Source organism: Molothrus aeneus, chromosome 2, assembly GCF_037042795.1.
Source record: "Molothrus aeneus isolate 106 chromosome 2, BPBGC_Maene_1.0, whole genome shotgun sequence".
NCBI lineage: Eukaryota > Metazoa > Chordata > Aves > Passeriformes > Icteridae > Molothrus > Molothrus aeneus.
The window spans coordinates 30,686,466-30,714,265 of NC_089647.1; the positions used below are offsets into that span (position 1 = coordinate 30,686,466).

The following is a 27,800-nucleotide window of genomic DNA, read 5'->3' on the forward strand; positions in this document are numbered from 1 at the left end:
CTCGGCCCGGCCCGCTGGGAGATGTAGTTTCGCCGCCGCCCTCGGCCCTGCCCAGTGCTGCCCCGGGACTGCGGCTCGCAGCCGGCCACGCCGCATCCCGGCCCCGGCCGGAGGTAACGCGGGCGGGCGGAAGGGAAAGGGGTGCAGGAGCGGGGCGATCAGGGGTTTTGGTGATCGCAGGGAAGGGGGGGGGGATCGAATGCTGGGGAAGCGGTGCAGTAGCGGAGGTCTGGGCTTGGGATGTAGGAGGGATGCTCAGGGAAAAGGATGCAGGAGGAGTAGTCGGGGAAAGAGGTGCAGGAGGGATGCTCGGCCTGAGAGATGCAGGAGGAACGCTCGGGGTAAGGGATGCAAGAGGGATACTCCGGTGAGAGGTACGGGAGGTGTGCTTGGGGTGAGGGATTCAGGAGGGATACTCGGGGTGAAGGGTGTAGGAGGGATGCTCAGGAGAAGGGATGCAGAAGGAGTAGTTGAGAAAAGGAGTCCTGGAGGGATACTCGGGGTGAGGGATACAGAAGTGTTCGGGGTAAGAGGTACAGGAGGAGTGCTTGGGGTGATGAATGCTCAGGGTGAGGGATTCAGGAGGAATACTCAGTGAGAAGTGTATAGGAAGGGTGCTCAGGGGAAGAGATGAAGGACGGGTAGTCAGGGAAAGGGATGCTTGGGGCGTTGGGATGCTGGAGGGATGCACAGAATGAGGGATGCTCTGGGTGAGGGATGAGATAGGCTGCTCAAGGGAAGCAGTGCAGGGAGGGTGCTGGTGGAAAGTGTTGCAGGAAGGATGCTCAAAGGCAAGAATGCTTGGCAGTAGTGATACAGAAGGTTTTTCAGGGGTCAGGATGCAGGAAGGAGCTGGAAGTAAGGGCTGTTCGAGGGTCAGGATAGAGTTGGCATTCTCAGGAACTGGGATGGTCCGAGGGAGGGATACTCAGGATAAAGGGTAGGGGTGCTTGGGAGGGATACTCAGAGGGATGCTCTGGGGTTGCGATGTAGCAGAGGGCTTGGAATGAGGTCCAGGAGAGATGGTTGGGGTGAGAACTACTGAAAAGGCTGAGATGCAGGAAGGATGCTCAGGAGAGGGATTCTTGTAGGGAGGAGTTTGGGAGAAAGGGCTGGGTTTTGGGATTCCCAGAGAGATGCTTGGACAGAGGTATGCTCTGTGGTCAGGGTGCAGAAGGGAATGGTGGAGGAAGGGGAGCTTGAGCATTTGACTTTTTGGGAATCAAGGTGAATGCTTGGAGGGAGAAATACAGGAGCAACATTGGAAAGTGGGGGTGTGTGCATTCCCCCACTGCCTGCAGGGCTTTGCAAACCTGTTTACAAGGCAGCCTCTTGTTATAACAAAGTAGCCAAGACAGATTCAGGTTTTCCCCAGGGAAGCTGACCTGGGGAGAGACGCCTTGGGATGTTCCCATGTGATAGGGAGCCAAAGACTCAAAAAGTGAGGGTCAAATTCAGATTAGCTGAGACCCAATCCAATTTCAGGTTAGATCTGCTCCAGCTTGGACTTTGCAGGTATTACTGAAGAATAAAAGCAGACGTTGGAATATTTGCACTGCTATGATGTTTTCACAGCACTTTGGGAGCTCAACTAGGCCATGCTTCATCTGGTGGCAGGGAAATTTCAATGGCATGCCCTACCTAGACTAAAAGGATGCAACTGAGCTTTCACCTGAGAAGGGGTCTCAAAATGCTTTGGGCACCTTTGTGATAGAGTCCATAAAGTTTGTCATGGTCTCATGTTGCATTCCTGCTTTCTGAATTGGCAGATGCAAAGCCAAATATATTGGGGGCTGGAGGGAAACTGAGGTCTCAAATATACCCCATTTTTTCTTTCCTGAAGGCACCACCAAAAATTGGAGATCTCTGTCTCCAAACCGTGAATCAGTGTCTGATGAATCCCAGGCAGCGTTGGCAGTATCCGCCCTCAGTCTGGTATGCTTTGGTGAACAGGACGTGGTTTTTCCTTGGGTTATATCTAGGGTTTTAATTTCTATACGGAGACAAAAGCAGACAGAAACCTGAAGAAAGAAGAGTGATTTTAGTGCTATAAATACCTTCAGGAAAACAGCCAGCTTTCCGGAGTAGATGTATTTACAATCTCCAGGGACATTGATAGAGAGGACCTTGGCCTGAAGGTCAGTGCATCCCAGATCTGGGCACTCCCAGCATAAAGCCTTATGGAAGTAGGGTGTCACAGCCCAGACTGAGAGCTGTAGCTAAGCAGGAAAGCAGAAGTCGTTTGGGGAAAGAAAAGGAAGATACCTTCAACTGGACGATGTGAGGAGGAAAACTGGGAAAAACTTACCTATTGCAGGCAGAACAGAGCTTTTGGGCATCCAATGCCAAATAAATTCAGAGAGATCAAAAGCAGCTGTAGTAGGTTATTTTTGTGTGGAGTTGGTGCTGGGTTTACCCACAGAACCAGTGGTTTGTCACTGCTGGTCTGGTGGTTTGAGCAAGCCTTGCCTCACGACCCTTTCTCTCCTGCTGGTTTTCAAGGCAGAGAGTAACTTAATTCCTTGTGTTTTGCTTTCTGTATCTGTACCAGTATGGTTGATAATAAGCTAGTGATGGTTTTGAGATGCTTTATTAGAAAAGGATACCAGTAGGTACTAGAGATGTGTGTTTGTGGTTGTTGACTGAAGGGGAGGAATGGAGCTGGGAGGAGCAGTCTGCAGAAAGAGAGGATAAAATGTTGGAGCCATAGGCTTTATTTGGTGGTGCACTGATTGCTTTGACATCCAGCCAAAACCTTTTTTTTAATTTGGTGACTGAGTGCCTAACAGCAAAAAACAGAGCAAGAGAAGAAACTCAGGGATCTGTGTGCACCAAAGGGATTAAAGAAGAAGCACTGCAGAAATAAGAGAGCAGGGTAGGGTAGGTAAGATAGATGGGTTGAGATAGGCCAGCCTGCCCAGCACTGTTGTCACTTGGAGAGAGCTGATAGAATTGTATGATGTGGTCAAACATATTTATGATGTTTTAGAGGAAAAAAAGAACCATGAAATACATGGTACTGTAGAAAAAAGGAAAAGGGTCCGCAGTGATCTGTGGATCTAAAGTATCAACAAATTTTTAAAAAGGTAGGGAGTACTATATGATAAATTTAGGCTGATTGCAAATAGGTATCTTCTGGTTGGCTATGTTTTTGAGACCTTTAAAAGAGCCTGGCCACAAGAGAGGAACTCATTGTTCTCAAGGTGGAGCTCCTCCATGCAAAGCTGTGCAAAATGCCAGCAGTCCAGTTGGGTGACAATGCCTTAAATAAACCTTCACTCTCTGGAGAGAACTGAAAGCTACTGTCCTGCAGAGTGTAGGGACAGCCTCCTGCTCCAAATCTGCTACTGCCTGTGGTGCAGGGCAGTGTCCTGTCCCAAATCTGCTGCCTGAGGTGAAGGACAATCTCCATTGGTGCTGTACTAAAGGGCAGCTCTGATTCCGAGGAAAGAAAAGTATGAAGAGCCTTGTCAGCCAAAAGTAATTAACTCTAGTGAGTAGGAGACACAACATGAATGCAATCTGCCACTGGAAAACAGTCTGGGACAGGAAGCAAGGAATATGTGATCTCCTTGAAAAGCAAAGGTGAATTTAAAAAGGCAGATTATAATCATATGCAAAAAATTCAGCCAGTCTTCTGTGCTGGCAATTCTTCCCTGTTATGACTGCAAATGGGTAGAATCTCACTTCTTTTTCTAAAGGACTATTTAATGGGATTTTTCTGCAGTTATTAGTTCTGACTTTCTGCTTAGATCTCATAAAAATTACCCTGGTGCTCTGCTCTGCCACGCCACTTTATGGGGTTCAACTCAGCAGCTGAAAGCAAAGGACAGTGGAGCATCACTATTAATGTATTTGCAGGTCTGGAGAGGCTTGGCTGCTGGCTCTGTCACAGCCTATTCCATCTCCTTGTGCAAATGCTTTGGTCTAGATAGTTTTTAAGTCCCTTCCAACCATTCTATGATTCTATGGTCTAGATGTGCCTTAGTTTTCATATTGCTACAATAACATGAGTATCTATTAGATGTGGTAATGATATGCAGGCTGTGGTTTCCCCTTCTTAGCTGGATGAACAGCAATGTACTTTGAACAAAAAAAAAAGCCCTTTGCCTATGAATTCATTGGACATTTGTTCCCTGAAAAAAAAAAAAAAAAACAAACAAGTTGTTACTACACAATTGCTTCGATATTTCTGGAAAACAGACCCAGAGAGGTGACAACAGGGCTGGTCCTTGTAGGAAGTTGTATACCAAGTCATGGCAAATTTTGTTGAAATTTTAGAGAGCAGAGTATTTTTTGTGCCTATTTGATAGTGGATATCAAGGCACTATGTGAGCTCCCTTTTATCCTGCAGCAGCTCAGCATGCTGCAGGATTGAGCCCTAATTGCCTGGCTGCCTGGAGGATGCAGCAGGAATAGCAGTGATGTCTTGGCTGACATAAAAGAAACCATTTCGGCAGGAGTTAAGGACAATAAAAGGTGAGTCTCATTTCTGTACTTCCCGACCTCCAGGGAGTTCAGGGGAGTAGATATTTTTCTTCTTTGTAAGTCAGAGGCAAACCACTTTATGTATCACTCTATGTTTGGATGGTGGGAATTATTTTTCCTTCTTTAGTGGTATTTATCAAAGTGTCTATGATGCCATTGTAGGAAATGTGCTGAATTTATTACTAAGGTTCCCTAAAGGTAAGGTACATTTTGCATCTATGTTTTCAGAGCTTTGTTAAGACCTAGGGTGTGGGAACTGGTACCACATTCTGAAAAAGTGCTAAGTAGACTTTACTGGAAATCTGCTGCTGGCAGGGATAAAGGAATGAATTGATTTAGAAGTAATTGGATAGAATTCAATTGAAATGAATCCTAATTAAAGAAAAAGAATGGGCAGAAGAGAACTATAAGTACAGCTCAAAAGTATACAGAGTATGAAAACTAGACACAAGCAAAGCCAAAGGTGATTTTTCATCCCGTGACTGGGTTTTGGGGTTTTTTTGCAGTTTACTCAGTTTGGAGAGTGACACTAAGTTGGCCAATGCTGCTCTTTGCTTAAGTTCCTTTTCCCTCTCTGGTTTCTAGAGCGTGCTTGGGTGTCTGTCCTTGCAGGGAGACATCTTGTGGTCAGCAAGCATCTTTGATGTCAGTAAGGATTTTGAGATGATGCCCTGCACCATCCTTATATCAAAGACAGATGTATGTACTGTTAATTGGGTAGGAAGCAGGCTGGAACTATCCTAGGACCTTGCCTTTTACATATTTTTTATGAATGATGTGGAAGAGGAGATGAAATTAATTTTATCAAATTTGTGAGTGAGGCCAGAGTTGAAGAGTAGTCTATACTCTTGGGGACAGGGCTGCCAAACAGGAGGGCCAGGACATGCTGTGGCTGATGTGAACCTCATGGAATTCAACAAGGACAAATGCAAAGTATTTTGGGGTGGACGCTGGGGATGGGCTCAACTGGGATGGACTAACCCCTTGAACTGTTGAAGGCTGGGCATTGACAGATAACAGCTCCCAGTGCCTACAAGGAGGTTATTGAGGAGATGAATCCAGAAGTACAAGGCAGGTGAATGGGAAAAAACAGACATAAATTGAAACAAGAGCTTCCAACTGCAAATAGGATAAACCTTCCCACTATGACATAATTAGAACAGGAGCAGGTTGCCCAGGGTTGTTGTATGATTTCCATCCTGGAATATTTTCTAGACCTTAATGGATAAGTCCCTGAGCAGCTGGAGTTGATTTCAGCTGGGCAGGGTTTGGGCTAGAGACCTCCCAAGGTTCTTTTTCTCCTCATTCTGTGATTTTGCATGTGTTATTCCTGCCAGTCATTCACTGGGGTAGCAGAACAGTTTTGCCATTTCCTGGGATGTTTTCTTTTTCCCTCCAAAATTCATATTGTGTACTCTATGTTTTATGTGAGCTACAAAAGAGATGGGAACCTCAATGTGACTCTTCAGTTTAATAATCAACTCTTTGACCTTCTATTTCATCCTTGTGTGTTTCAGGAGCTCAGTTCTGTTCATAAGCAGGAATGAGCCAATCCTCCCAGCTCTTCAGTGTGTTGTTAATGCTGGTGAGGAAGAAGTGCAAAAGGTTGTTCTACTTCAGGAACACTCATTATAGAAGCCTGATTGTCTGAATATTTCATCTCTTTATTTCAGTATTAAACAGAGGAGAACCAGGGACCAGATCTCCAAGGTAGCATTCAGCTGCACAACAGGGAACCGTCCTTCCCTCTCCTGCAGTTCCCTGGGTTATTTATGACACACTTCCAATTTCTACAACAAATGAGACAGTGATCTTACAGACAACACTCCAAATCACTTTACTGCTCCACTGCAAACCCTGACTCACTTTCCACAGAGGTCTTGGGGGGGAAAAAGTTAATATTAGCTGCTTAAAAAAATATCTGAAAGCATCTGGAACTGTGCTTGTTTTGAATTAGCCATCTTAATTCCTAGCCTTTGACATGTGAATGATCTTTTAGTTTGAATGCTTTTTTAGTGTAGTTTTAAGACTATAATATTTATTATTGCATATTAAAAAGCCACTTAAATGTTGCTTTAATGTAGTTCTCAGATTTGTAATATATGGCCTGGTTAGCATCCTCCATCCTGGCCTTGTCTGGCCCACACCCAGGGAGCAGTTAGGTCTACCCTGATACACAGCAGAGCAGCGGGCTTGTCTGTCCCCTCCCGCTGCCACAGGGTGGTTGGAGAGGTGCAGGTGGGACTATATTACCTAAAGCCCAGCTTTGTCCTGCAAAGCCCTTCACTGGTGAGGAGGACATGGATCCTTCACCACAAGGTCAACTCAGGTGGTTCTCTCTGCGTGTCTTCAAGGTCCTTATGTCCATATAAGTTATTATGATGTTTCCTGCTGAGGAAGATGATCCTTTGGGACTTGTTTGCCTATTGACTGTGAAGAGACTTTGTTTCAGCCGTGTCCTACTACACAATGTCAGTTGTGACCCAGATGCACTCCAGGCAGCAACACTGAGGAAGCCCATCCTCCTGTCCCTTTCTGTGATCAGCCTGAGGAAGAATCACGCCCTTTTAGGAGATGCAAGTTTATCTCAAAATTCAGATGAAATTAGACTCTTTGCATCGAAAACCTGGTGAAGTTTGGCAATGCTAAAGTAGCTAAAAGCACAATCATAGTGGGGACAGTGGTGGGCAGCCATCATATCTGAGAAGGACAGCGAGAGCACCCAACACCACATACACCAGGGGACTGTGGTGATTTGTGGGGCTAGGTCTAAAAGAACTGTAGCCATTTTTTGACCATCCTGCCTGTGTGGTTATTAAATATTAGACCCTGAATGTTTCCGGGTGGGACGTGCCTGGCTTCGTCTGGCCTCGCTGCTGGACCAAAGGCTGCAGCTGTGGTGTTTTCACTGCAGAGATACCTTTGGCCGGCTGGATGCTGCAGCTGGGCACTCAGAACAAATCCAGGCAAAGTAGGAACTCAGTTTACCTTTGGTGGAAAAGGTTCAGGCGACAGTAAAAAGAAGCGGGTTCTGCCGTAGAGCTTAAATCCAGAGTTTTATTGCAGCATGGTAGGCCTCTGAACATGGTAACAGCTCCCAGACAGACACCCCAGCCGCATGGTCTCGTGTCCTTTGAAGCCCCGGGGACAGGGGGAGGGGAGGGACAGGTGAGGGCCAGCCAGGTGTGAGGAGGGATACAGACACTTGGACAAGCCAATAGGCCCAGACCTGAGGGGCATCTGCCAACCACACGACGCCCTGTTGGAATGTTAAGATTGATGGACAGCTCTTAGGCAGGAGGGCAAAAGGGAGAGGGGGAAAGGTTGGCACACCTGAGGAGGTTGGGATAGGTAAAATAGGAAATCGCACTGCAACATGTGGTGTTTCCAAATCACTGTGCCTGGCTCAGCATGGATTGCTCCAGGGAAGTAATAGTGAGACATAACCAATGAGCACTGTATATCCTCCTATCTCCTCCTGGCCCTTTATCTATATGCCAGATGACTGGGGTGTCTGGGATCAGGCTGGGAACCTGCAGAGGGGAGGTGAAAGGGCTACCAACCTGACTGCAGGTGTGTGCCAGTTTGTGTTTGGCCAAGGCAGCCACTGAGCTGCAGCAAGGACAAATGCTCCTCCTGATTTTGGACTGTCTGCAAGCCCCATCTGCTCTCCAGGTTGACTTTTAGCCTTTGCTGACACTGTGGTACTTTCTGTTGAGGTGAAAAGACATTATCTCTGGGATTTTGTCTTCTCCTTTTACCTTGTCCTCATTTCCCACTGGTTTAATGCAGGCTGGTCCCTCAGGAGTCCTGCTTATATATTCTATCCTGGGAAAACAGTGTGATGGAGAGCATTAGCTCTGCCATAGCTTGTTGCAGGGAAGGCAGCAATAGTGCTTGATGGGAGAAAAAATAAATCCAGCACATGAGCAGAGGAATGTATGAGTCAGCAGGCAGGGGCCAGAAAGGGCAAAGTGGTTCTTGGAGAGGCATTGCAATGTAGCCTGTGGTCATCGCTGGATTGGAGGTGGCTATATATATATATTTATATATGTGTATATATTTATCAGTAATGTTTTTTTGTCATCTTGGGAGATTGTGGGCAAGCAATGATGGGAAGAGGTGATATTTGGTGAAGTGGGAAGGCTTCCCAGCCAATTAGCTGTGAGTCAGAGCTTGATGTTTGTGTCTGGCATGGTTTTACTTCTCCACCCTCAAGCAGCTGTCTACAGGAGAAAAGACACTCTCTGGCTCAGATAGAGGCTTTCTCCAGGGATGGCATGGTCCTTGGATGGCATCTGCTGAGGTCTCTTCTGGCTGTCATCTGTGAAAACCATACTTGGGGTACATGTCATCTGCATATGTATTCTTCGTAACCCCGTCCACATGAAAAACTTCAAATGCTTCCAAAGTGCTAATGAAGGATCTTTCTACTAGCCCCACTAGGAACTGGTGCATGTTGTTCTCATTTCACAGATTAGGGAGCTGAGGAACAGAAAGGTGGGGATTATTATTCTGGTTGAATCATGAGTGTGGCTCATTTTAGGCTATAGGCAGGAAGGGACTTTCTCCAAATGTGTATTTGTGCAGTGCATTGTGCTGGGGGGACCTGTTGTGGATGAGCCTTTTTAGTCCCTGTAATACATTATAAGAAATCCTGACTGTCTAATTTTATCACTCTATAATGGTTTGGTTTTTGTTGGTTTTTGTTGGTTTTTGTTTCTTTTATGCAGTAGTGCATCCAACAGCTGGTTATAAATGTTATTCTGAACTTTCCCTTGGGAATTCCTTGTGTTTTAAAAACTGTTCTCTAATGCTTTATTGCTGGTGAATTCAGGCTGTGACAAATGGGAAACTTTGCCTGACTCTGCAGTTTCTCTCCCCGCTTGCTTTGGTCCCGCATACAAATGCGGCAGGTCTCTGGGGAGCAGCCAAGACTGCACCACTCAGATGGAGTGGCTGGCAGCACGGTGTAAATGTTAAACAAACACCCCTCCCATTGCACAGAGAGGCTGCAATCCCACCTCTGCTTCCCAGGGCTTTTCTCTCCTTCCCTGAATGTGAAGACAATCATCGGGACCATCTCTGCCTCTTGAGGACACCTGAGCCAGCAGACACGACTGTAAGACTTTGGCTCCCTTAATTCCCACTTGTGCCTTCTGTGGATGTGTACTTGGTTGTTTGCAAGGCAAAAATCTGTGATTAATCAGAAGAAGTTCTGTATTTTTGTGTATTCATTCCATTTGGGGTCTTGAGTCTCAGTCAAACATCACGAATGGAAACCTTTTTGAATGCTATATGAAAAAGCCACAAGAATTACCCTCCTCAAAGTGGTTCCAGATAGCTCTGCTTTTTTGATCTCCCTTGCCCCAGCCTGGGCTTAAAAGCTCAGCAGACCCTCCTTGAACTAACCTGCTGCTCTGTCCCTCTCTTTTAGGACCAGGGAGCAGAGATGGATAAGATACTGGAAGCTGTAGTGATGTCCTCTTACCCCAACAATGTGAAGCAAGGGCTCGTGAGGCGCGTCATTGAGGCGGCGAAGCAGCCCATGGACAGCGAGCAGTGCTGGTCCATGCTGGAGCTATCCACCAAGCTTTATCTCACTGGGGACACCAAGTATAAAAGAGAGATTGGGAAAGAGGTTTTGGAGGTCTATGGCCACTATCACCCAGAAGAATTTGAGGAGTTCTTCAATGTCCGCTTCCTGCTGAGTCTCCTCCAGGAAGGCTATGGACCTCTGGGAAAGAGAAGCCATTATGTCCTTGATTATATCCAGTTAGGACTGCAGTTTGTCCTGGAAAGCCCATCAGCAAACAGCATCTTCAGTTTATTGAGGATCGAGGTGCTCCGGAAAGTCTGCGAGAGGCCCAGCCCCAAGCAGTGTGCGAAGATCAGCAAACTCTTAACGCAGCATCCTCAGTGCATTCCCACAGGAAAACACCAGCTCCTGTTCTGTCAGCAGCTGATCCGGTGCATCGGGCAGTTCCAGTGTGTCTCCGAGGGGGAAGAGGAGATCATGGAGTTTTTGGAGCAGGTGAACAAAGTGAGTGGTCTGCTGCAGAGGATCTGGAGGACACAGACCTCAGCCATCCTGCCCTCTTTGAAAGAACTGTTCACTATCATTTCTTCAACAGGTAATTTAAAAAGAATAATTTAAAAAGGGCTGGGAATGTAAATGTTGGCTCTGATGAAGTCAAACTCAATTAGTTTGGCATCTTGCAGAGTTTTCATCCACTACAGAAATGCCGCCACAGTTTAAATATAACAGACAAGCATCTCTTAAAGTTACCAGGGCTCTGAGCTGGGAAGACAATATCACCCTGAAACCAGAGAGAGGCTGCAGATGGGAGCTGCTAACAGGATGGAAGCATTTGCAGCACAAGTTTGTGTTCAGCACTTTCCAACATCAGCTGGGCTTAAGGGAAAGTATCTTATCTGCAGCTTGTTAGAGTGGAACTTGAGAGCTTTTAGAAATGCCACTCTCTTTTGGCTGACTTGGTAGTGCCTCAAAGCCTGCTCCCTACCAGAGACTAGGGATAAAGCCAAGCAGTTATTTCTTACTGACCTAGAGGTATGAAGCCCTACTGACTGTCTGAAGGGCGGTTGCACCTTAGGGTGAGACAGGCAATATTTATTCAACTTCTGAGGCTTTTAGGTTATTGTGGAGGGTTTCAGAAGGTTTTTGGGAGGTACCAGTGCTATGAAAGGCTGGTGAACTCCTGCTATAGCTATTCCTAAGACAACAGGAGATGGGTTTTTCAGTTTGACAGCCTCATCCATTGGAAGGAGGCCCATTTCCAGGCAGGCAAAATTGCAGTTGCATCCTTTTGCAATTATTTGCAGTATTTAGTAAAAAGAGAGCAAGCAGTGGAAATTTGGTACCTGAGTGGGGCCAAACATGTGCCTGTAATCTCTTCCTCCCTTGGGGCTACATATGGCTTCAGGGAGCAGCCATCTGCCAAGATCCAGTTTCATTATGTGTTGCACTGGGATCTGGGGAATTATCCTCCTAGCACAGCCAATGGTAGACTCTACACTGCTCATTGGCAGCAGCTCAGTATCTGCTCCATGATGTGTGGATGTGGCATATGGGGATGTGGTTTAGTGGTGGACTTGGCAGTGCTGGGTTAAGGGTTGGACTGGATCTTTGAAAGCTTTTCCAATCTAAACAATTCTGTGATTCTATTTTTTGTGGGCAGAAATTATTTGGTTTTTAGGACAAGAAATGACCTAGTGTGCCTGTTTTTCCTGTCAACTAACATCTTAACTGCTGGGGGTGATCCCTCTGGGTGTCTTGCAGAGGAACAGGAAGCGCCCTCCAATGCCTTGGCCAGCGTGGTTCAGTTTGTCCCTCTGGAGCTCATGGATGGCGTCATAAGAAACCTCACCAATGATGACAGCATCACTGATGTGCAAATGATGATGGCCATTGGCAGGTAGGAGAGGCTGTGGGAGTGAAAGCTTTAACTCCGTTTGGAGAAATGCTCTGTGTGGTTTTAGCCCAAGCAGTTTGGCGGATGCTGCCTGGTGAGGAGAGTGTAGGGAAAAGGAAAACTTCTGTATTATTTCTTCTAGCCCTGAGGCCCGAGAGAACTAGAAAAAAGAGTGGTTTTTATTATGATTATGACTATTATTATATTTGTTGGGGTTAATTTAGTTTATTTTCTTATAAATAATTGCATTATCGGATGTCCAATATAGGCTATGTTGAAGAGGTTTGATTTTTTTTTTCCTGAAGCTATTGAGGCCTTTTTCTTCCCCAAAATCTCATTTTCATGATTTCATTATGATCTCTGTCTCCCTTCAGAAGAATATCTTCTTAAGCCACCAGTCACAGCTAAAGATTTATGTGAGGGAGGTATGCCCAGCTGTTTCCAGGTCCCGCCTTGGCCTTTGTCAGGTGGATGTGCTGCAGCTGGACAGACAAAGTCAATGGAGACCTAGTCAAAGCATGATGAAGAGTAGTGGGTGAAAGGCTACCTGATATGTCAGACCTGGTCTTTGCAGCACCAGTGCCCTCTTTGGCATCACCAGATTTTCTTTGCACTCTTATGTCCAAGTCCTACAGCTCTTCTGTGCTCTAGTGCCTGGCTCTGCACTTACTTAGGTGTATTTTCAATGATCTTAAGGATATTTTTCAGCCTAAATTATTCCATGATTCTGTCTTTAACCCATACTTCCCTTAGAGGTCTCCATTTAAACAGATGATATTCACATGCAGTGGTGTGTCCACTTAACACAAAGGTGCTGCTCTGACTTGATCTCACTGGAAGCATCTTTTTTCCTCTTTTTATTACAGGATTTGTGTGTCCTTCCCAATACGGTTACATGACAGAAACACGTTATTCCTGATGGGAAGTTTATGTATGCAGAACAGAGTTGCTTCTCTTTGGCCTGCTAGGGAAGATCATGGTTTTCCCAGAGTCCAGCAACCCAAGACAAAATATTAGGTTATCAGTTCAGTTCCTAACCCTCTTCTCCATCTTTTTCTCTTTCTGGACACCTGTGGCTACAAGCTCCAGACAAATCTTCTTAGAGTGCCAGTGTCTAAATACAGAGATTGCCAAATAAACTGCATCCTTCCTTAAAACAGTCTTTGTTATGCAGAAGGAGGAGTAAATAATTAGTAAGAGCCCAGAAAATGTAATTAACATCACTTAGGATAAATGTTGAAGTTTTGGCAGCATATTTATGGCAGATGGGTGCCCCAAAAGCAGCATGACCCCAGGCTGTTTGATATGTGTGCTCTATGCCTAGAAAATCAAAGGAAAATGTACAAATTGAAGATCTTTTAGCCTAGTATCCCTGACAAACTGGTTGCATGCAGGAGTGTTTTTTCTGAAGTTTGGGTTTGGGAGTAGCAGGGGAATAAACTGGACTTATGTAGAACTTCTGGTCAAGCATGTAAAGAACAACTGGTGGTAGAAAAAGCAAGGCTATCACCTGCTGGCATAAGTGCACACCACAAGCTCTTTTACAGAATTGGTCTATTTTTAGATAAACTCTATTACTGTGCATCTGTGACGTCAGAGGTATTCACAGATTTGGGTTTGGTTTTTTTTCCCCCTGGGGATGTATCTGTTCCAAAGAGCCCGGCTCTGGATGCAGAAGGCATCTGCTGTCTCACAGCTATGCAGGCACTCACAACCTCTGGAGATCAGGGTCTAGGCTTTTAAAAGTTTAGCAGACCAAATCAATGACTCCTTTGTCAAATTAGGGTCATCACTACTAAAATACTTGTGGATCGTGCAATGTGAATTTAAAACTTAATTTCTTCCTACTGTAGCAACACGGGCAGCACTGTAACTTAGTTACCAGTGCTAGCAAAGTATAGCTTCAATCAAATAAGGTTATTTTAGGCTTGTTTAAAGAAGATAGGGAGAAAAAAGACCTTTGAATCTCTGGATCCATCTCCCTGCTTTATAGCTTTGACATTACAGACCCCTTTCATTAATGTTCAACTCTGCTCCTCAAAGCAAGACTACATTCCCACTGCTGTTCTCTCACAGCTCTTCCACCACTGGGTTGCTTTACTGGGTCAAATCTCTCTTCTAACAGCCAGTCTGTGTGTATTTCTGGCCATCTTACAGTTCATTTGATCTTATGCCAACAGAAATAGCTGAAATATCTTTTGCCTCCCTGGTGTTTATTCCTTCAATATGTGCAGGAAGAGCAGTCCCTTCTCATCTCTGCTTTTTCTCATGGCTGTGCTAAACAAGCCAGGTTATTTTAAGCTTTTCTTGCAGGAAGTGTTCTTCATTTCCCCTACCACCTGAACAAGTTTCTTCCACACAGTTCATTGGTCTTGGGCACAGATGGTGGTGTTTGTGCACCATGTTCACCATGGCAGCCAGACCACACCCTGAGGTTATTGTTTTGCTATGGAGAACACCTTTCTTTCTGCACCACAGGTGGTGATGGTCCTTTCCATGGCTGCTGTTACACTGGGAACTTGTAGTCACCTGGCATCTGCCTTGTTGTCTTCAGGCAGATGAATTACTGTAGCCTCCATTTCTGGTGCCTTGCATGCCTTTTGAATCAATACATTTCCCTCCAGTTCTACATTTCTAATCCTCAGGGTCTTCCTTGTGACTCCTTGATCTTCCTCTTGTGTTGGTGATGCTTGACAGCTGTGCATCTTCACATACAGTGATTGCATGGCATTCCTTGTTCTCCTCTGGTCCAAATGTCTGTGCAAGCTTCTCTGGCATTTGCTTTATTCTCCACCTTGGCTTGACTTCTATTATTTTTCAACACCCCAACATATGCTGCTTTTCAAGGTTTTTTTACTGACTAAAGTTTCATTTTTCCAGTTCCTTGTAAACTTCACTAATTTCACAAGGCTCTTTGCCTTGTGGTGGTTAGTTATCTATCTTCCCTTCTTTTATTTTGCATAAGATACAGATTTATAAGTAAAAGGAACTGACTGGGAAAGGTAGCTGAACTGAGGTGTAGCCTGAAGGTTTGGGGTATCTTCAAATCAAAAGTACTGAAGTGACCAGCAAAGTTGGATACTTGGAGATCCCAAGTCTTACTTGCTTCCTGGTTGTTTAACATTAAATTTTAATAGAAACAATGTGTAATCACTTAGTCTTAGGTTATTGTTTTACAAGAAACTTCTGTAAGGCACTTATTTCTTGAAGAACCATGACAACATGTTGGTTGAATGGCTAGAAATGAAATTTTTTACCTGTGACATTCAGGAATAATTGGCTTCTATTAGAGTTTCCAGATGGAGTTTTTTTAATATGTTTTTGGAAATCAATGTTTCCCACACCACACTGAGAACTAAAATATATGAATCTCAGTGTTTTTTCCTTACCAGTAACATGCAGAGATCAAACCAGTATAATTTGTTTTCTAATGGTGATAATGCAAACAAACATGACAACATGTTGGTTGAATGGCTAGAAATGAAATTTTTTTACCTGTGACATTCAGGAATAATTGGCTTCTATTAGAGTTTCCAAGTGGAGTTTTTTAAAATATGTTTTTGGAAATCAATGTTTCCCACACCACACTGAGAACTAAAATATGTGAATCTGAAACTGGTAAGGTTTTTTCCTTGCCAGTAACAATGCAGAGATCAAACCAGTATAATTTGTTTTCTAATGGTGACAATGCAGAGACCTCAATCAAATCCTCACATGATTAGTATGTAGAGCACAGCACCAGTTTTAAAAGCTTGAATTTGACTAGACTGAAATTTTTGGAAAAAATCCCCACTTTACTCAATGGACTTGGGCCTGATCCTCTGAAGAACCACCATCTGATGGTGACATTGGAGTATTTATACTTCAGGCTTTTTTGTGCTTTGAATAACATATGAAATGCCTTGTGCAGAGCCTGTCTCATCCCAGTGACTGGACACCAGTTTGGAGGAGGTTTGGCCTAGAGTGGAGCTTGACTTTTACAATATGTGCATTAAATTTATTTAAGAGTTTATGTTTTGTTTCAGGATGATTGACTGGGTGTCCTGGCCCCTGGGAAAGAACATAGACAAGTGGATCATTGCTCTGCTGAAGGGTTTGGCTGCAGTGAAAAAGTTCAGCATCTTGATTGAAGTCACTCTTTCGAAAATAGAAAAGGTCAGTTGGCTCTTTTAAATGTGAATGTGAACCACAGAAATATCATCTTGCACCTGAAATATCATCTTGCCTTTCAAATGACAGGATGAGATGTATAGAGAAAAAAGAGTTTGCTGTCCCAAGGGATACTGATTTTGCTGCTAGGAATGATGTTCTCCAGAACAACCTGGGATTCTGCAGGTTGTGGTCTGCAGAGGTACTGATATCTTAAAGGAAATAAAATAGCCAAGGATTTTCAAACCAGTTGAACACTTTCCTTCCCAAACTATGAAGTTCTTGTAAAATTTACTTTTGGGAATGTGACATGCTCTCCTTTGACCATGCCTGGGTAATTGCTGGCTGGTACAGTAAAATATATATCAGTGAGTGTATTAATAGCCTACACAGTCACAGGTCAGTTCTAAAGCTTGTGCCCTGGCTTGGTTCTTTTATTATTATAGATAAAGCCCCCGCTGCCATTGCCATCATCTGTTTCAACAGTGAGTACTTGCTCTCTCTGAAAACTGTGATCAAGCACTGAAACTGGTCACTATTTCAGAACTTTTTCCATGCTGTGGTCCTACTCTTCCCTCCTTCATATAGTGGGGATAACACCTGGCTGAGCCACCAGAAGAAGTCATCATAGAAGCTACTAAGACATCTTAGGGACATGGCTTAATGCTGGGCTTGGCAGTGCTGGGTTAACAGCTGGGCTCAATGATTTTAGAGGTATTTTCTCACCTAAATGATACTGTAATTTTATAATTATCAGTACTGGAACATTATCAATAACTGCATTTGTCTTTGTGATCCCTCAAGTGCATTGAGCAGTGGGACAGTAGCCAAGCATCTCTGGCTTTTCTTTCTTTCCTTTCATTATTAATACATAGGAAAGGGACACAGCCCAGAAAATAACATGTGATTTTTGGAAACCCTTAGAAGTTATGATCTGGCAACAGTAGAGGGTATACAGGTATTTTTTGGAAAGTAGAATAAATATAATTATGTAGCCTTTGAAAAAGATACTTGCCTTTTATCTCTTTGTCTGAAAGGTTAGTGATAAAGTTCCAAATATTTGAATAAATTAAGAGGCATGTTCTAGAAAATCTAGCATTCTGCTGTCCTTGCATAGTTTTTTCATGAGGAGATATAGAGATGCAGCACTGTCATGAGAGGCATTACACACGGCTGAAAGGGTGAGGATAACCCACCCAGTATTTTTAAGGGTGCCCTAAGCCAATACTCAGGACAGGAGATGACTCTGGAGAGCTGTTGCTTACTTCAACATCCAGCATGGAGTAGGAAGAGACCAGCAGCCCTGGTAGATGCCCAGTGCCTCTGTTTCCTGCTGTCCCCTTTTCCTGCTGGTTGCAGGGCCATCCTGCCTTCTCATTTGCTTTTTTTTCTCCTCCACCAGGTCTTCTCCAAGCTGCTGTACCCCATTGTGAGGGAGGGAGCTTTGTCTGTCCTGCAGTACATGCTGCTGAGCTTCCAGCACTCCCACGAGGCATTTCACTTGGTAAGGCTGAGTCTGGCACTTGGATGAGGCCATTGTCCTGAGTGTAACCCTGCTGTGGGGCAGCAGGAATAGGGGGGCACCTAAGGTGTGGCAGATGTTGCCACTCTGGCTTTGGAGTGCATTTGGTAGGGCCTTTGTGTTGAGAACATCTCAGAGGGCCCTCACTGTGGAGGGCAGGGAATACATTATTAAACAGGCCTTGCTTTTCCTAAGTGGGTGCCTTCCTGTGTGTTGGACTGAGTGGGGCCCATCCCACGTGTGATTTTAAATTGTCACCAACCTGTGGCACCCATTTCTTTAGGTGATGGGTCATCTTTGAAAGGTTTGAACAACATCAGTGCAGCAAGACCAGAAGACTGGATCAGAACACTTCACTACACAAATTCTCTGTTAAAAGCAAAACCAACTTTTGGCAACATTTGAACATCCACTTTTCATTTCCACAGTGATATTTTATAGTTTGTTTTGCTGTTGGCATTAAGGCGCAGCTCTATTTCCTGCTGGTGTTGCCTCTGGAATGCTGAATTTAAAAAGTGAGGCTGAAGGCAAAAGCATGCTTGTAGTGATTGAACTGATAAAAGCAGTGATGGAAAGATTACTTCTATTAATGTTTGATTTTGTACTTTCTGGTTAAAGCCCTTATATTTGGCTTTTCACCTGAAGTTCACAGAACAAACAGATAAAGCTACAAAAAAGCAAAGCTAGCCAACATTTTCAACTGATGCTTTTTTATTCCTCAGCTGGAAATACTTTGAAGGAACACGAATTTCTTGAGAAACTCTTTGGTTTCTAAAAATAGAGTAATTCCAACATGTTGTCTTCAGTTGGACATCAAATTTTGAAACACTCCAAAAGCTATGAGTTACTCTTTGCTTGAAGTTTCCATCTATAGCCCATAAGCATAAATTTCCTCCTTTATTTAAAAAACCAAAACCCAACAGGGCCAAACCATGTCTTTTTGTGTTTGCCCTGGCACTTTGGAAGGGTTTTGAGAATTGTTCACATCATAGCTTGGCAAAATTCTGATGTACAAAAACGTGCTGCAATTGATCTTCTTCCCCAACAACCTTTTCTGTTGGAAGGGAAATAGTTAAAATCTCAACATTTTGAAGGGAAAGAAAAAGAGGAGAAGACCAAGCGAGGAAAAGACAACCTGGAAATGGCTGGACTGGGGTCCTGATACTTTTCTCCAGGATTACACTGGGCTAAAAATAACTTAAAATATAAATATGAAAGAGGTTGTGTAAGTGCCTGGGTGACTATAGCACATCTGCAGGGTTGGAAATCGGTTGTTAATTCTGTGTGCAGCTGCAGGGTCAGCAGAGGGTGCCCGTGAGCAACGGATCATTTGCATTTGCATCTGCTTGTGCATTTTTAGGTTTTCGAGATGAAAGCAAAATAAAGAATGTGCTGCTTATATGCCTGTTGCCACCCTTCCCACCATACCAATTCCAGTTCAGTGTATTCAGTATAAAATTAAGAGCACAGCAGACAACATTTCTTCTAGGCTAATTCCACCTACCTACCTTGCAGGTTTGAATCCCTGCACTTGGCAGTCAGCATGTCCTTTCCATCGTGGGCATGGGATTTAGGGGAGATTAAAGAATAGCAATTGCAGCTCAGCAAAGTAGCAGCACAAACCTGCAGGTGTCATGCAACAGAAAGCCCTCTAAGGCTGCCAAAATCAACAAGAGAGTTGCTGTTGAGTTCAAAGGGTGAAGGGTGAAGTCTAGAGTGGCCCTGAAGTCAACTCCTGTTCACTGTCTTTTCTGCCTGCAGGTGAATTTCATTCCCCTAAATGTATTAACATTCTGTGAATAACGTGGAGTAATTTTGGTAGTGATTTTTTTTTTCCAGCTACTCCCTCACATCCCCAGGCTGGTGGCCTCTTTGAAGAAGGAGGACTCCAATTCTGCAACCAGCTCCCTGGAGCAGCTGGCTGAGCTCATCCACTGCATGTTCTTCCGCTTCTCAGGATTCCCAGACCTCTATGAACCAGTCCTAGAAGCAGTTAAAGTGAGTCATGCCCTTCTCAGTCATTTTACTGCTTTCCATATGGAAATGGCATCTCTGTCAGTAGCTAGAAGAGAGGGACTGTCTGGTAGGGATATCCTGACCCCGTCCTTCACTGGTAGGGATGTCCTGACTTCAACACCTCAGATGATGGTAGAAGAGAGGGGATGAGTGGATTAAAATTCTGAGTCTGAGCCCTGTGTAGGCAGGCTGAAGGAAATTACTTCTCTAATGAGGGGCCTGCAGAAGTCCTGTAGGTGCCTGTAGGTTTTAGCTATAACTTTATTCTGAAATGCCTTTAAAGGACTAATACAAACAAGTAAACTCTTCTGTGCATGGAGGCAGGTTCATGTGAAGAGCAGGAAAATTAGTTGTGTGAATGCCTCTAGCAGAGGAGTTTTGCAGTTGCCCATTACTAATTCGTCATGGGAAATGATCAGTCATGGGATCATAGAATACCCTGAGTTGGAAGGGACCCACGAGGATCATCGAGTTCAACTCCTGACCCTGCACAGGGCAGGAATCACACCAGGTGCCTGAGAGCATTGTCCAGATGCTTCTTGGCTTGGTGCCATGACAACTTCCCTGGGAAACCTGTTCCAGTGTCCAGCCACCCCATGCTGGACGCTTTTCCTAATATCCAACCTAAATCTCCCCTGACACAGCTTCATGCTATTTTCTTGTGCCCTGTCACTAGTACCAGAGAGAAGGGATTGGTGCCTGCCCCTCAGCTTCCCCTTGTGAGGACAGATAATGATTTGTAACACAGATCTCTCTTTCCAAGGCTCTCCCGATTCCAAATGAAGACCGGATTAAACACCTCTTAGGACAAAATGCTTGGACCTCCCAGAAGAATGAGCTGGCCTGCTTCTACCCACGCCTGGCATCTAAATCAGAGACAGGAAAGATTGGGTTAATTAACTTGGGAAACACTTGCTACATGAACAGCATCATACAGTCTCTTTTCATGGCTTCAGAGTGAGTTTTTCCTCCCTTGCTCCCGTTCAAGACTGCTCCAGGGGTTGCTTGTCACTCCAACCTTGCACGTCCCACACTGATTTTCCATCTCACAGATTGCATTGCTGCTTTTCTTTCACAGCTTTCGGCATTCAGTGCTGAATTTATCTGAGGGCAACTCCCAGCCCCTGATGACAAAGCTCCAGTGGCTCTTTGCATTTTTGGAGCACAGTCAGGTAATTATTTAATGTTTTAGTTATTTGTTTGGACTGTCGGCTGCGGAAAGGCTCGTCTCCAAGTTGCTTCCTGCTGGCTCCAACGTGCTGATAAGGAGCTGTGGATCTTGGTGGGTTTTTGTAATGGGACAAATTTTGTTTATATGAAGGAGGCTAATTTTGGGAGAGGTGGAGGGAAACTCCTATCACCCATGAAAGTGGGCTATGTTCACACCAGGCTGCCTGTCTTTAGTTTGTGGTCTTCTTGGGCTGGGCTGATGTCATAGCTAATATTTTTGACAATGAAGTCCATTAGGTAATAGTTTACATCTGTGGTCAGCTGAGAAGCCTGTTGGTGTGAAGCAGAGGCTTTGTTTCTTGCTGTGCAGCAAGGGAGAAGACTGGAGCAGCTCGCTTGTCCCACTGCTGCCCAGCAAAGCACTAGCAATCAGTGAAAATTGCTTTAAAAGTGGTTGTGTTAAAAGGATTATAAAAATTATAAATTATAAAAATCCCCTTAGATTCCAGATTGTTAAATCCTCTGCATGTGAAGAACGTAAAATAAAAATAACACCCTTAAGTAAATGTAAACATTCCCATGACAAATGTGAAATTTAATGGAGTGACTCCTGGAGGTAGAGCTAGGTCATATCTAATTTTTCTCTTGAAAATATATCTTTATGTTCCTAGAAAAACAAGATTTTGGAAAGGCAGTGAATTTTCCCTTGCTGGGAAGCAAGTCATCCAGGTTTCTTCATTTCCCAAGCCTTGACTGGCAGAGCTGGCTGGTAGCATTGTGGTATTATATCACTACAGATGACCTGAGAGGGAAATATAGACATCCTGTTAAATTTAATATTGGGTAATAGTAGAATCTAGGTTTTGATGGCAGGTTAGGGTGACTGTGTTCTGTGATGAACAAGTACAGAAGCATGTGGTGTAGCTGATGGTTATAGTTTCCTGTTAATTTCCTTTTGGTTATTTTTCTTTTTTGGGTTGTTCTTGAAGTTACCTTTTTTCTAAAAATGGGTCTTTTTCCATATTAATTAAATATCTGCTTCCTAATGACAGCAATTACATTATCTGATAACACAGATTACCTGCCTGCAGTGATCAGAATGTTGGGTGCAAGTTTAGTGGGGTTTTTTTTGTTTTGGTTTGGTGTTGGTGGTTTTTTTTTTTTGTTTATTTTGTTTTTGGTTGTTTTTTTTTAAATGAAAGGATTTGATGAGAGAGATCCTGATCAAATTAAATGGAGCAGCAAATTAAATTCAGGCTGAATTAAGTAGAATTATCTGGATCAGGTCAATAAACCATTTAAAAATTGAATGATAAACACATATCCATGTGTTTATTTTATAGAAGTATACATAAAATAATGTCTGAAATTCATCCTTACCATCCTGACTTGCAGCAAACCAAGAAAGTCTTCCTGTGCACTGGGATTAGCCTTTGTAGGGGGAAAAAAGGGACCTTATCAGGCACAGAACACTGTGCTCCCAGTGGACCAGCTAAAAAAACCACTCCTCTCCTCTCTCCATCCCCCTTTGGGAATTGAGGAAAAATTGCTAGGATTAAATGCATGTCTTCTGTGTTGCTGCCAGCGACCTGCCATCTCCCCTGAGAGCTTCCTCTCTGCCTCCTGGCCACCCTGGTTCACCCCTGGAGCTCAGCAGGACTGCTCAGAGTACCTCAAGTATTTGCTGGACCGGTACGTGATGAGCACCATCATCCTGGAGCCTGGTGACAACAGCATCCCTAAACCCCAGTGTAGTATTTAGTGCTAACCCACATGCAAACAGGGCATGTGGCTGGGACCCAGAGGAGTTGGGAGAGTGGAGGGTTGGGATCGTGAGACTGGTCTGAAATGAAATTCTGTTTCTAATGAAACCCTGTTTGTACAATTTTAGGGGTCAGAACTTAGTTCAACTTGAAAATTTCTGCCTTTGCTCTGAGGACACAAGGAATTCATAGAATTACAGAGTCATTATGGTTGGAAAAGACCCCTATGATCATTGAGTCCAACCATTAACAAGTCCACCACTAAATCATGTCCCTAAATGCCACCTCTACACATTTTTAACACTTCTAGAAACAGTGATTTCACTACTTCCTTGGTCAGTCTGTTCCAATGTCTGACTGACCTTCACCCTTTCAGTGAAGAGATTTTTCCTGATACCTAATCTAAGATTGTAACAACCGTAGAGGTTCACCTGACAAGCCACTCAGACTATTCTGTAAAGTGTTGATTCTTGCCTTTACCTAGAAATAGCAAATCTCTGCTGTCCCAATGATCCTTCTAGAAGTATGTGGTCAGTGGCACATGAGGACTTCAGGTTCCCAAATCCTGTCAGACTCCTTCCCACCTTTTTCCCACAGACTCCTGGGTACAGGCAGGTTAACTGGGATTAACTACTTGCAGTGAAGAACAGGAGCCCTACTTTAGAGACTGCCTCTTGGTGTTGTATTCATGCATAACACAGCCTTTTTCTCCCCTGCCAAAGATTGCATGAAGAGGAAAAAACTGGAAAAAGGATCTACCAGAAACTCAAGGAATCCAGCTTGACGTCTCAGGCGGTGGAGCATCATTACTTAAACAAGACATTGATTGAGAAGATGTTTGGGGGTAAAATGATGACAAAGATCCGCTGCTTGAAGTGCCTGAATGTTTCCTCCCGAGAAGAAGTCTTCACAGACCTGTCCCTGGCTTTTCCTCCATCGGACAGGAATGTGTGTGGGAGCACACCTATTCTACCAGTGGAAGAAATTGGCCCACAGTTCATTGAGCCTCCAGAAAATGCAGGCCAGCTCATGGGCTCTCCCTGGATCCAGAGGAAGGCCCCCATGGCCAGTGACCATGCAGCCCCATCAGTGTCGGTGGAAACATTATGTTCCCAGGAACAAGGAGAAGCAGCAAATCCTATATGTGGCAATGGTGTTGGGGTGGATGCAGCCAAAGACCCTCTCTCAACTTTTGGGGAGCAGGCATGTGCTCCCAAGGACTCCAGATCTGTCCCAGATTTAATCAACTATTTTCTTTCCCCGGAGAGACTGACAGCAGAGAATAAATACCACTGTGAGAAATGTGCATCCTTGCAGGATGCTGAGAAGGTGGCAGAGCTGACAGAGGGTCCACACTACCTCATCCTCACACTGCTGCGGTTTTCTTTCGACCCACGGACTATGAAGAGAAAGAAGATCTTGGACAATGTCTCCATCCCTGTGGTGCTCAAGCTACCCATCCTTGTTGCTCCAGAGGAAACTGAGGAGGTTTGCCAGCATGGGAAGGAGGGTGCTGTCCCAGGGAGTGGCTTCATGACTGTCGTGTATGACCTCTGCAGCGTGGTGGTGCATTCAGGCATCTCCTCCGAGAGTGGCCACTACTACTGCTACTCCAGGGAGTGCACTGACACCGTCCCCCAGGGGCAGCCCCGGGATGGGGTGCCAAAACCAGCCTCTGACAAACAATTGGACTTGGAAATCCAGTGGTACCTCTTCAATGACACCAGAGTTTCCTTCTCCTCCTTCGAATCGGTCAGCAACGTCACCTCGTTCTTCCCCAAGGACACTGCTTATGTCCTCTTCTACCGGCAGCGGCCGGAGCGGCAGAGCTGCCTGCTGCACGAGGCTCTGGCTGAGGCCGGCCGCCTGCATGGAGAACCGTCCCTCCACAAGGACTTGATGGAAGCCATTTCCAAAGATAACATCCTCTTCTTGCAGGTAACTCCCGCTGCTGTGCACAGCAGGATGCGGTCCTGCAGCTGTCTGACTCATGAGCCATGTTCCCACAAATCCAGGTAGCAGTCAGATCCTGTCCTGTGGTTAAAATTCTGCAGATATCCACCCACTCCCTGAAGCCAAATCCCTTTTCATTTTTAGCACCCAGATATAACCAGGTTATAGGTTCCTGATGAAACTAGGCACTGAGATTGGTACAAGACACCTTGTGGCTGTGCTTGGGGTTGGTTTGCTATTGTCTGCTCCTGGAAGTTTAGCCCAAAATTTTCTTTGACGTGCCTGGGAAAGAGAGGATGATGGAATAGCTTGGATTGGAAGGGACCTTTACAGGCTATCTAGTCCACCTCCCCTGCAGACTGAGCAGGGACATCTTCAACTCAGATGCTTAGAGCCCCCACCATGTGGGCTGACCTTGAATGTTCCCAGGGGTGGAGCATCTACTGCCTCTCTGGGAAACCTGTGCTGTGCCTCGCCACCTTCATTGTACAATACTTGTTCCTTTCATTCTACCCCTTCCTCTCCTTCCCACCTTCACTCACTGGTAACTAGCTGTTTCTTCCTACCACCTCTGATGTTCACCTGAACCATTGCAAGCAAAGTCTTTTTTTTTCCTTTTTCTCTTCTTATCAGAGAATCATAGAATAGTTTGGGTTGGAAGGGACTTACAGACCGTCCAGTTCCAACCCTCTGCCACGGGCAAGGACCCTTTCCACTAGACCTGGGTGCTCAAAGCCCCATCCAACCTGGCCTTGAACACTTCCAGGGATCCACAGCTTGCCTGGGCAGATGGGTGAGCTGGGAATACAAACTAGAACAGATTTCATTCAGCTGATGGGGCCCAATGCTTTCCAAACAACAGTGTCTCATATGACATGACCTGCATGTGGGGTGATTTGGTGGGGGGGGTCCCTCCTCTCCCATAGGTGACACGGGACGGCTGGGCTTGATCACTGAAGAGCTGCTGTGCTGCATCCCTCCTGCTGAGCTCTAGAGCACATGGCCATCACACCCCACTTTAATTTGAAGGAAGCTCCCAGGGGATACCTTACAGGTTCTTGGCTCCTCAGGGATGGTGGGAGCATCCCCCCACTTGAGTCTTTTATCTGCTAATATCCTTGTGCTCTATTTTTTTTTCCCCCCCTTCCTTCTCCCAGGAGCAGGAAAAAGAAGCGAGGAACAGAGCCGCCTATATTTCTGCCTTGCCGAAATCCCCGCTGTGGTGGAGAGACTTGGACAGGGACAAGGATGATGACAGCTCCTCAGGGGGCTGCAGCCCAGCAGCAGGTGGGGGTGGATCTGGCTCCTTCCATGGACTCGTCTTTTAGCCAACAGCTTGAACCAGATGGGCAGTGTCCATGGGGCCAGCCCAAAGCCAGAAGCTCCTCTTCCTCACCCTGATAACAGTGACCATCTTGGAGGAGGATTTGAGAAACATTTCAATGGAAAAGGTCTCAGGGGCTGATTTGGAGGCGCCTGGAGGGTCTCGCCGCTTCCTGTGCAGTTGGTCTTCATGCCTTAATGTACCTAAGCTATCGCAGAAATGAGCAGCTGCCAACAGCTCGGAGAAGTGCCCTTTTGCTTCATCATAGCCATGTCTTGCCTGCTGTGAGCCATGCCACCAGCCTGGGGAGGTGACAGGGACAGGCGTGGGGAGGAAGACAGACCAGCAGGGCCCCAGGGATGGAGATGTCCCATGCACACCCTTTCTGCAGCCCTTCCCATGGCACTGAGTTGGTTCTGGGGTGACCTCTGCTCAGTTTTTATTATTTCTTTTTAATGTGGTTTGGGAACCACATGAAAAACCCCAAAGGTAGAAAAAAGTCTGGAAAATGCCAAAATGTAGCAGTGCTGGTCTGTGAGGCAGTGAGCTTGTAAGACAATCAGTGTCAGGTCAACCAGAGGGAGTTTATGCTTTTTTATTGCTCTGTTTATTGCAAGACACCCAAAAGAGACTGAGGGGCACAAACCCCTCCAGCCAAGAGAGACTGACCTGATGCATTGGAGGTTTCTGGGCTTCAGTGAAGACCCATTGTATTACTGATGACTTCTGGATGCTGTTAGTGTGCACGGCAGGCCAAGACACACAGCTGTTTTTCCAGATGTGTCCTTAGGACCCCATTAGTCTCTTTCTGCTGCTGTCGTTTGATGGCTTTCTGGGATGGATCTGCCCTTTAAAATTTGGGTTTTCCCTTGGGATACCCTGAACTGAGCAGCAGATGACAGAGCCCCCCTAAACTCATGATCTATTTTTTTTTAAATGCTGATTTGCAAGGTAAGCCCAACCAGATATGTTATAGCAATCCAATATCAGTATATACTGTGTAAACCAATGTATTATATAAATCAGTAATGGAACAGGGGCAGATTTTGATGGCAGATGGCCAACTCAAGCCCCAGGCAGCACATCTACAGGACCACAGCTCCCTCCCATGTCCCTCCCCAGCTGTTTTCCCCTGCCTGCTCTTCCCTCACACCTGTAGTAGAGATTTCTCTGGCTCAAGTGGCAGAGTCTTGTGCCTTAGGTCCTAAGTGCAAGGCCTAATCCTGACCATGGCATATTGGGGTAGGAGTATTGTGTTTTTGTGGAGGAAATGGCAAAGCACAGACATTGCTATGGATAATGTGAGCAGAAAGTTTGCTAGAGAGAATACTTGGGGTCAAATATCTGGTGTAGACTATCATATTCTTTTATTGTCTTTCCTATATATAAATAAAGGAAATTAATTCAACATATAGACTTAGTGTCTTATTGCAGTACTCATTCATATTGGGATGATGGGTCAAAAAAAGAGATGGGGAAGCTGAGGCATCCATCCTCAAGGACAGGGGACAGTCCTGCAGAGTGGTGGTTTGGAAGAGGGGATCAGACAGAGAGGTGGAATGGGAACCTTAGTGCAGAGCTGTGTGCCCTCCAGAAGAACATCACAATACTAATAGTGGAGCCTTGTAGATGAGCAGTGGAGTGTGTTTGTTGTTTTTAAGTCAGGTGCTGAGAGGAAATAAATGAAGACCCAAAGCTGAAGTGTCACAGAACCTACAGTGTTTCCTGGTTTTATTACTAGGCTTCTATTTATTTCCTGTTCAAAGAGGTTGCCAAAAGTTTTCCTGTTGCTGTTATGCTAGCTCCTTTCTTTATTCTGGAATATCACCTGAAGACATTTTCTGTGCTCTTTGCCTTAAGGTGGTTTTGTAGGAGACTGTCTTTAACTTGATGAGATCATAATCTAAGTAATGAAGGCAGATAGTCAAACCAACATGGAAAATGTTGGAGAGGTTGTATCATAGCTAAGCTCGTTCCTGAAC

The 27,800-nt window shown here is 45.0% G+C and overlaps 1 protein-coding gene across 1 annotated transcript; it reads left to right on the plus strand.

Moving 5' to 3' along the window:
- Positions 1-29: 29 nt before the first annotated feature.
- On the plus strand, positions 30-27,226 carry USP35 (ubiquitin specific peptidase 35). Its single transcript, XM_066570216.1, has 11 exons — positions 30-113; positions 9,926-10,622; positions 11,789-11,924; positions 15,947-16,076; positions 17,473-17,574; positions 19,432-19,590; positions 20,372-20,565; positions 20,687-20,780; positions 22,364-22,470; positions 23,264-24,479; positions 25,652-27,226. The coding sequence occupies exons 2-11, from the start codon at positions 9,941-9,943 to the stop codon at positions 25,820-25,822; spliced, it is 2,991 nt and encodes a 996-aa protein (XP_066426313.1). The 5' UTR covers positions 30-113; positions 9,926-9,940; the 3' UTR covers positions 25,823-27,226.
- The last annotated feature ends 574 nt before the right edge of the window (positions 27,227-27,800 follow it).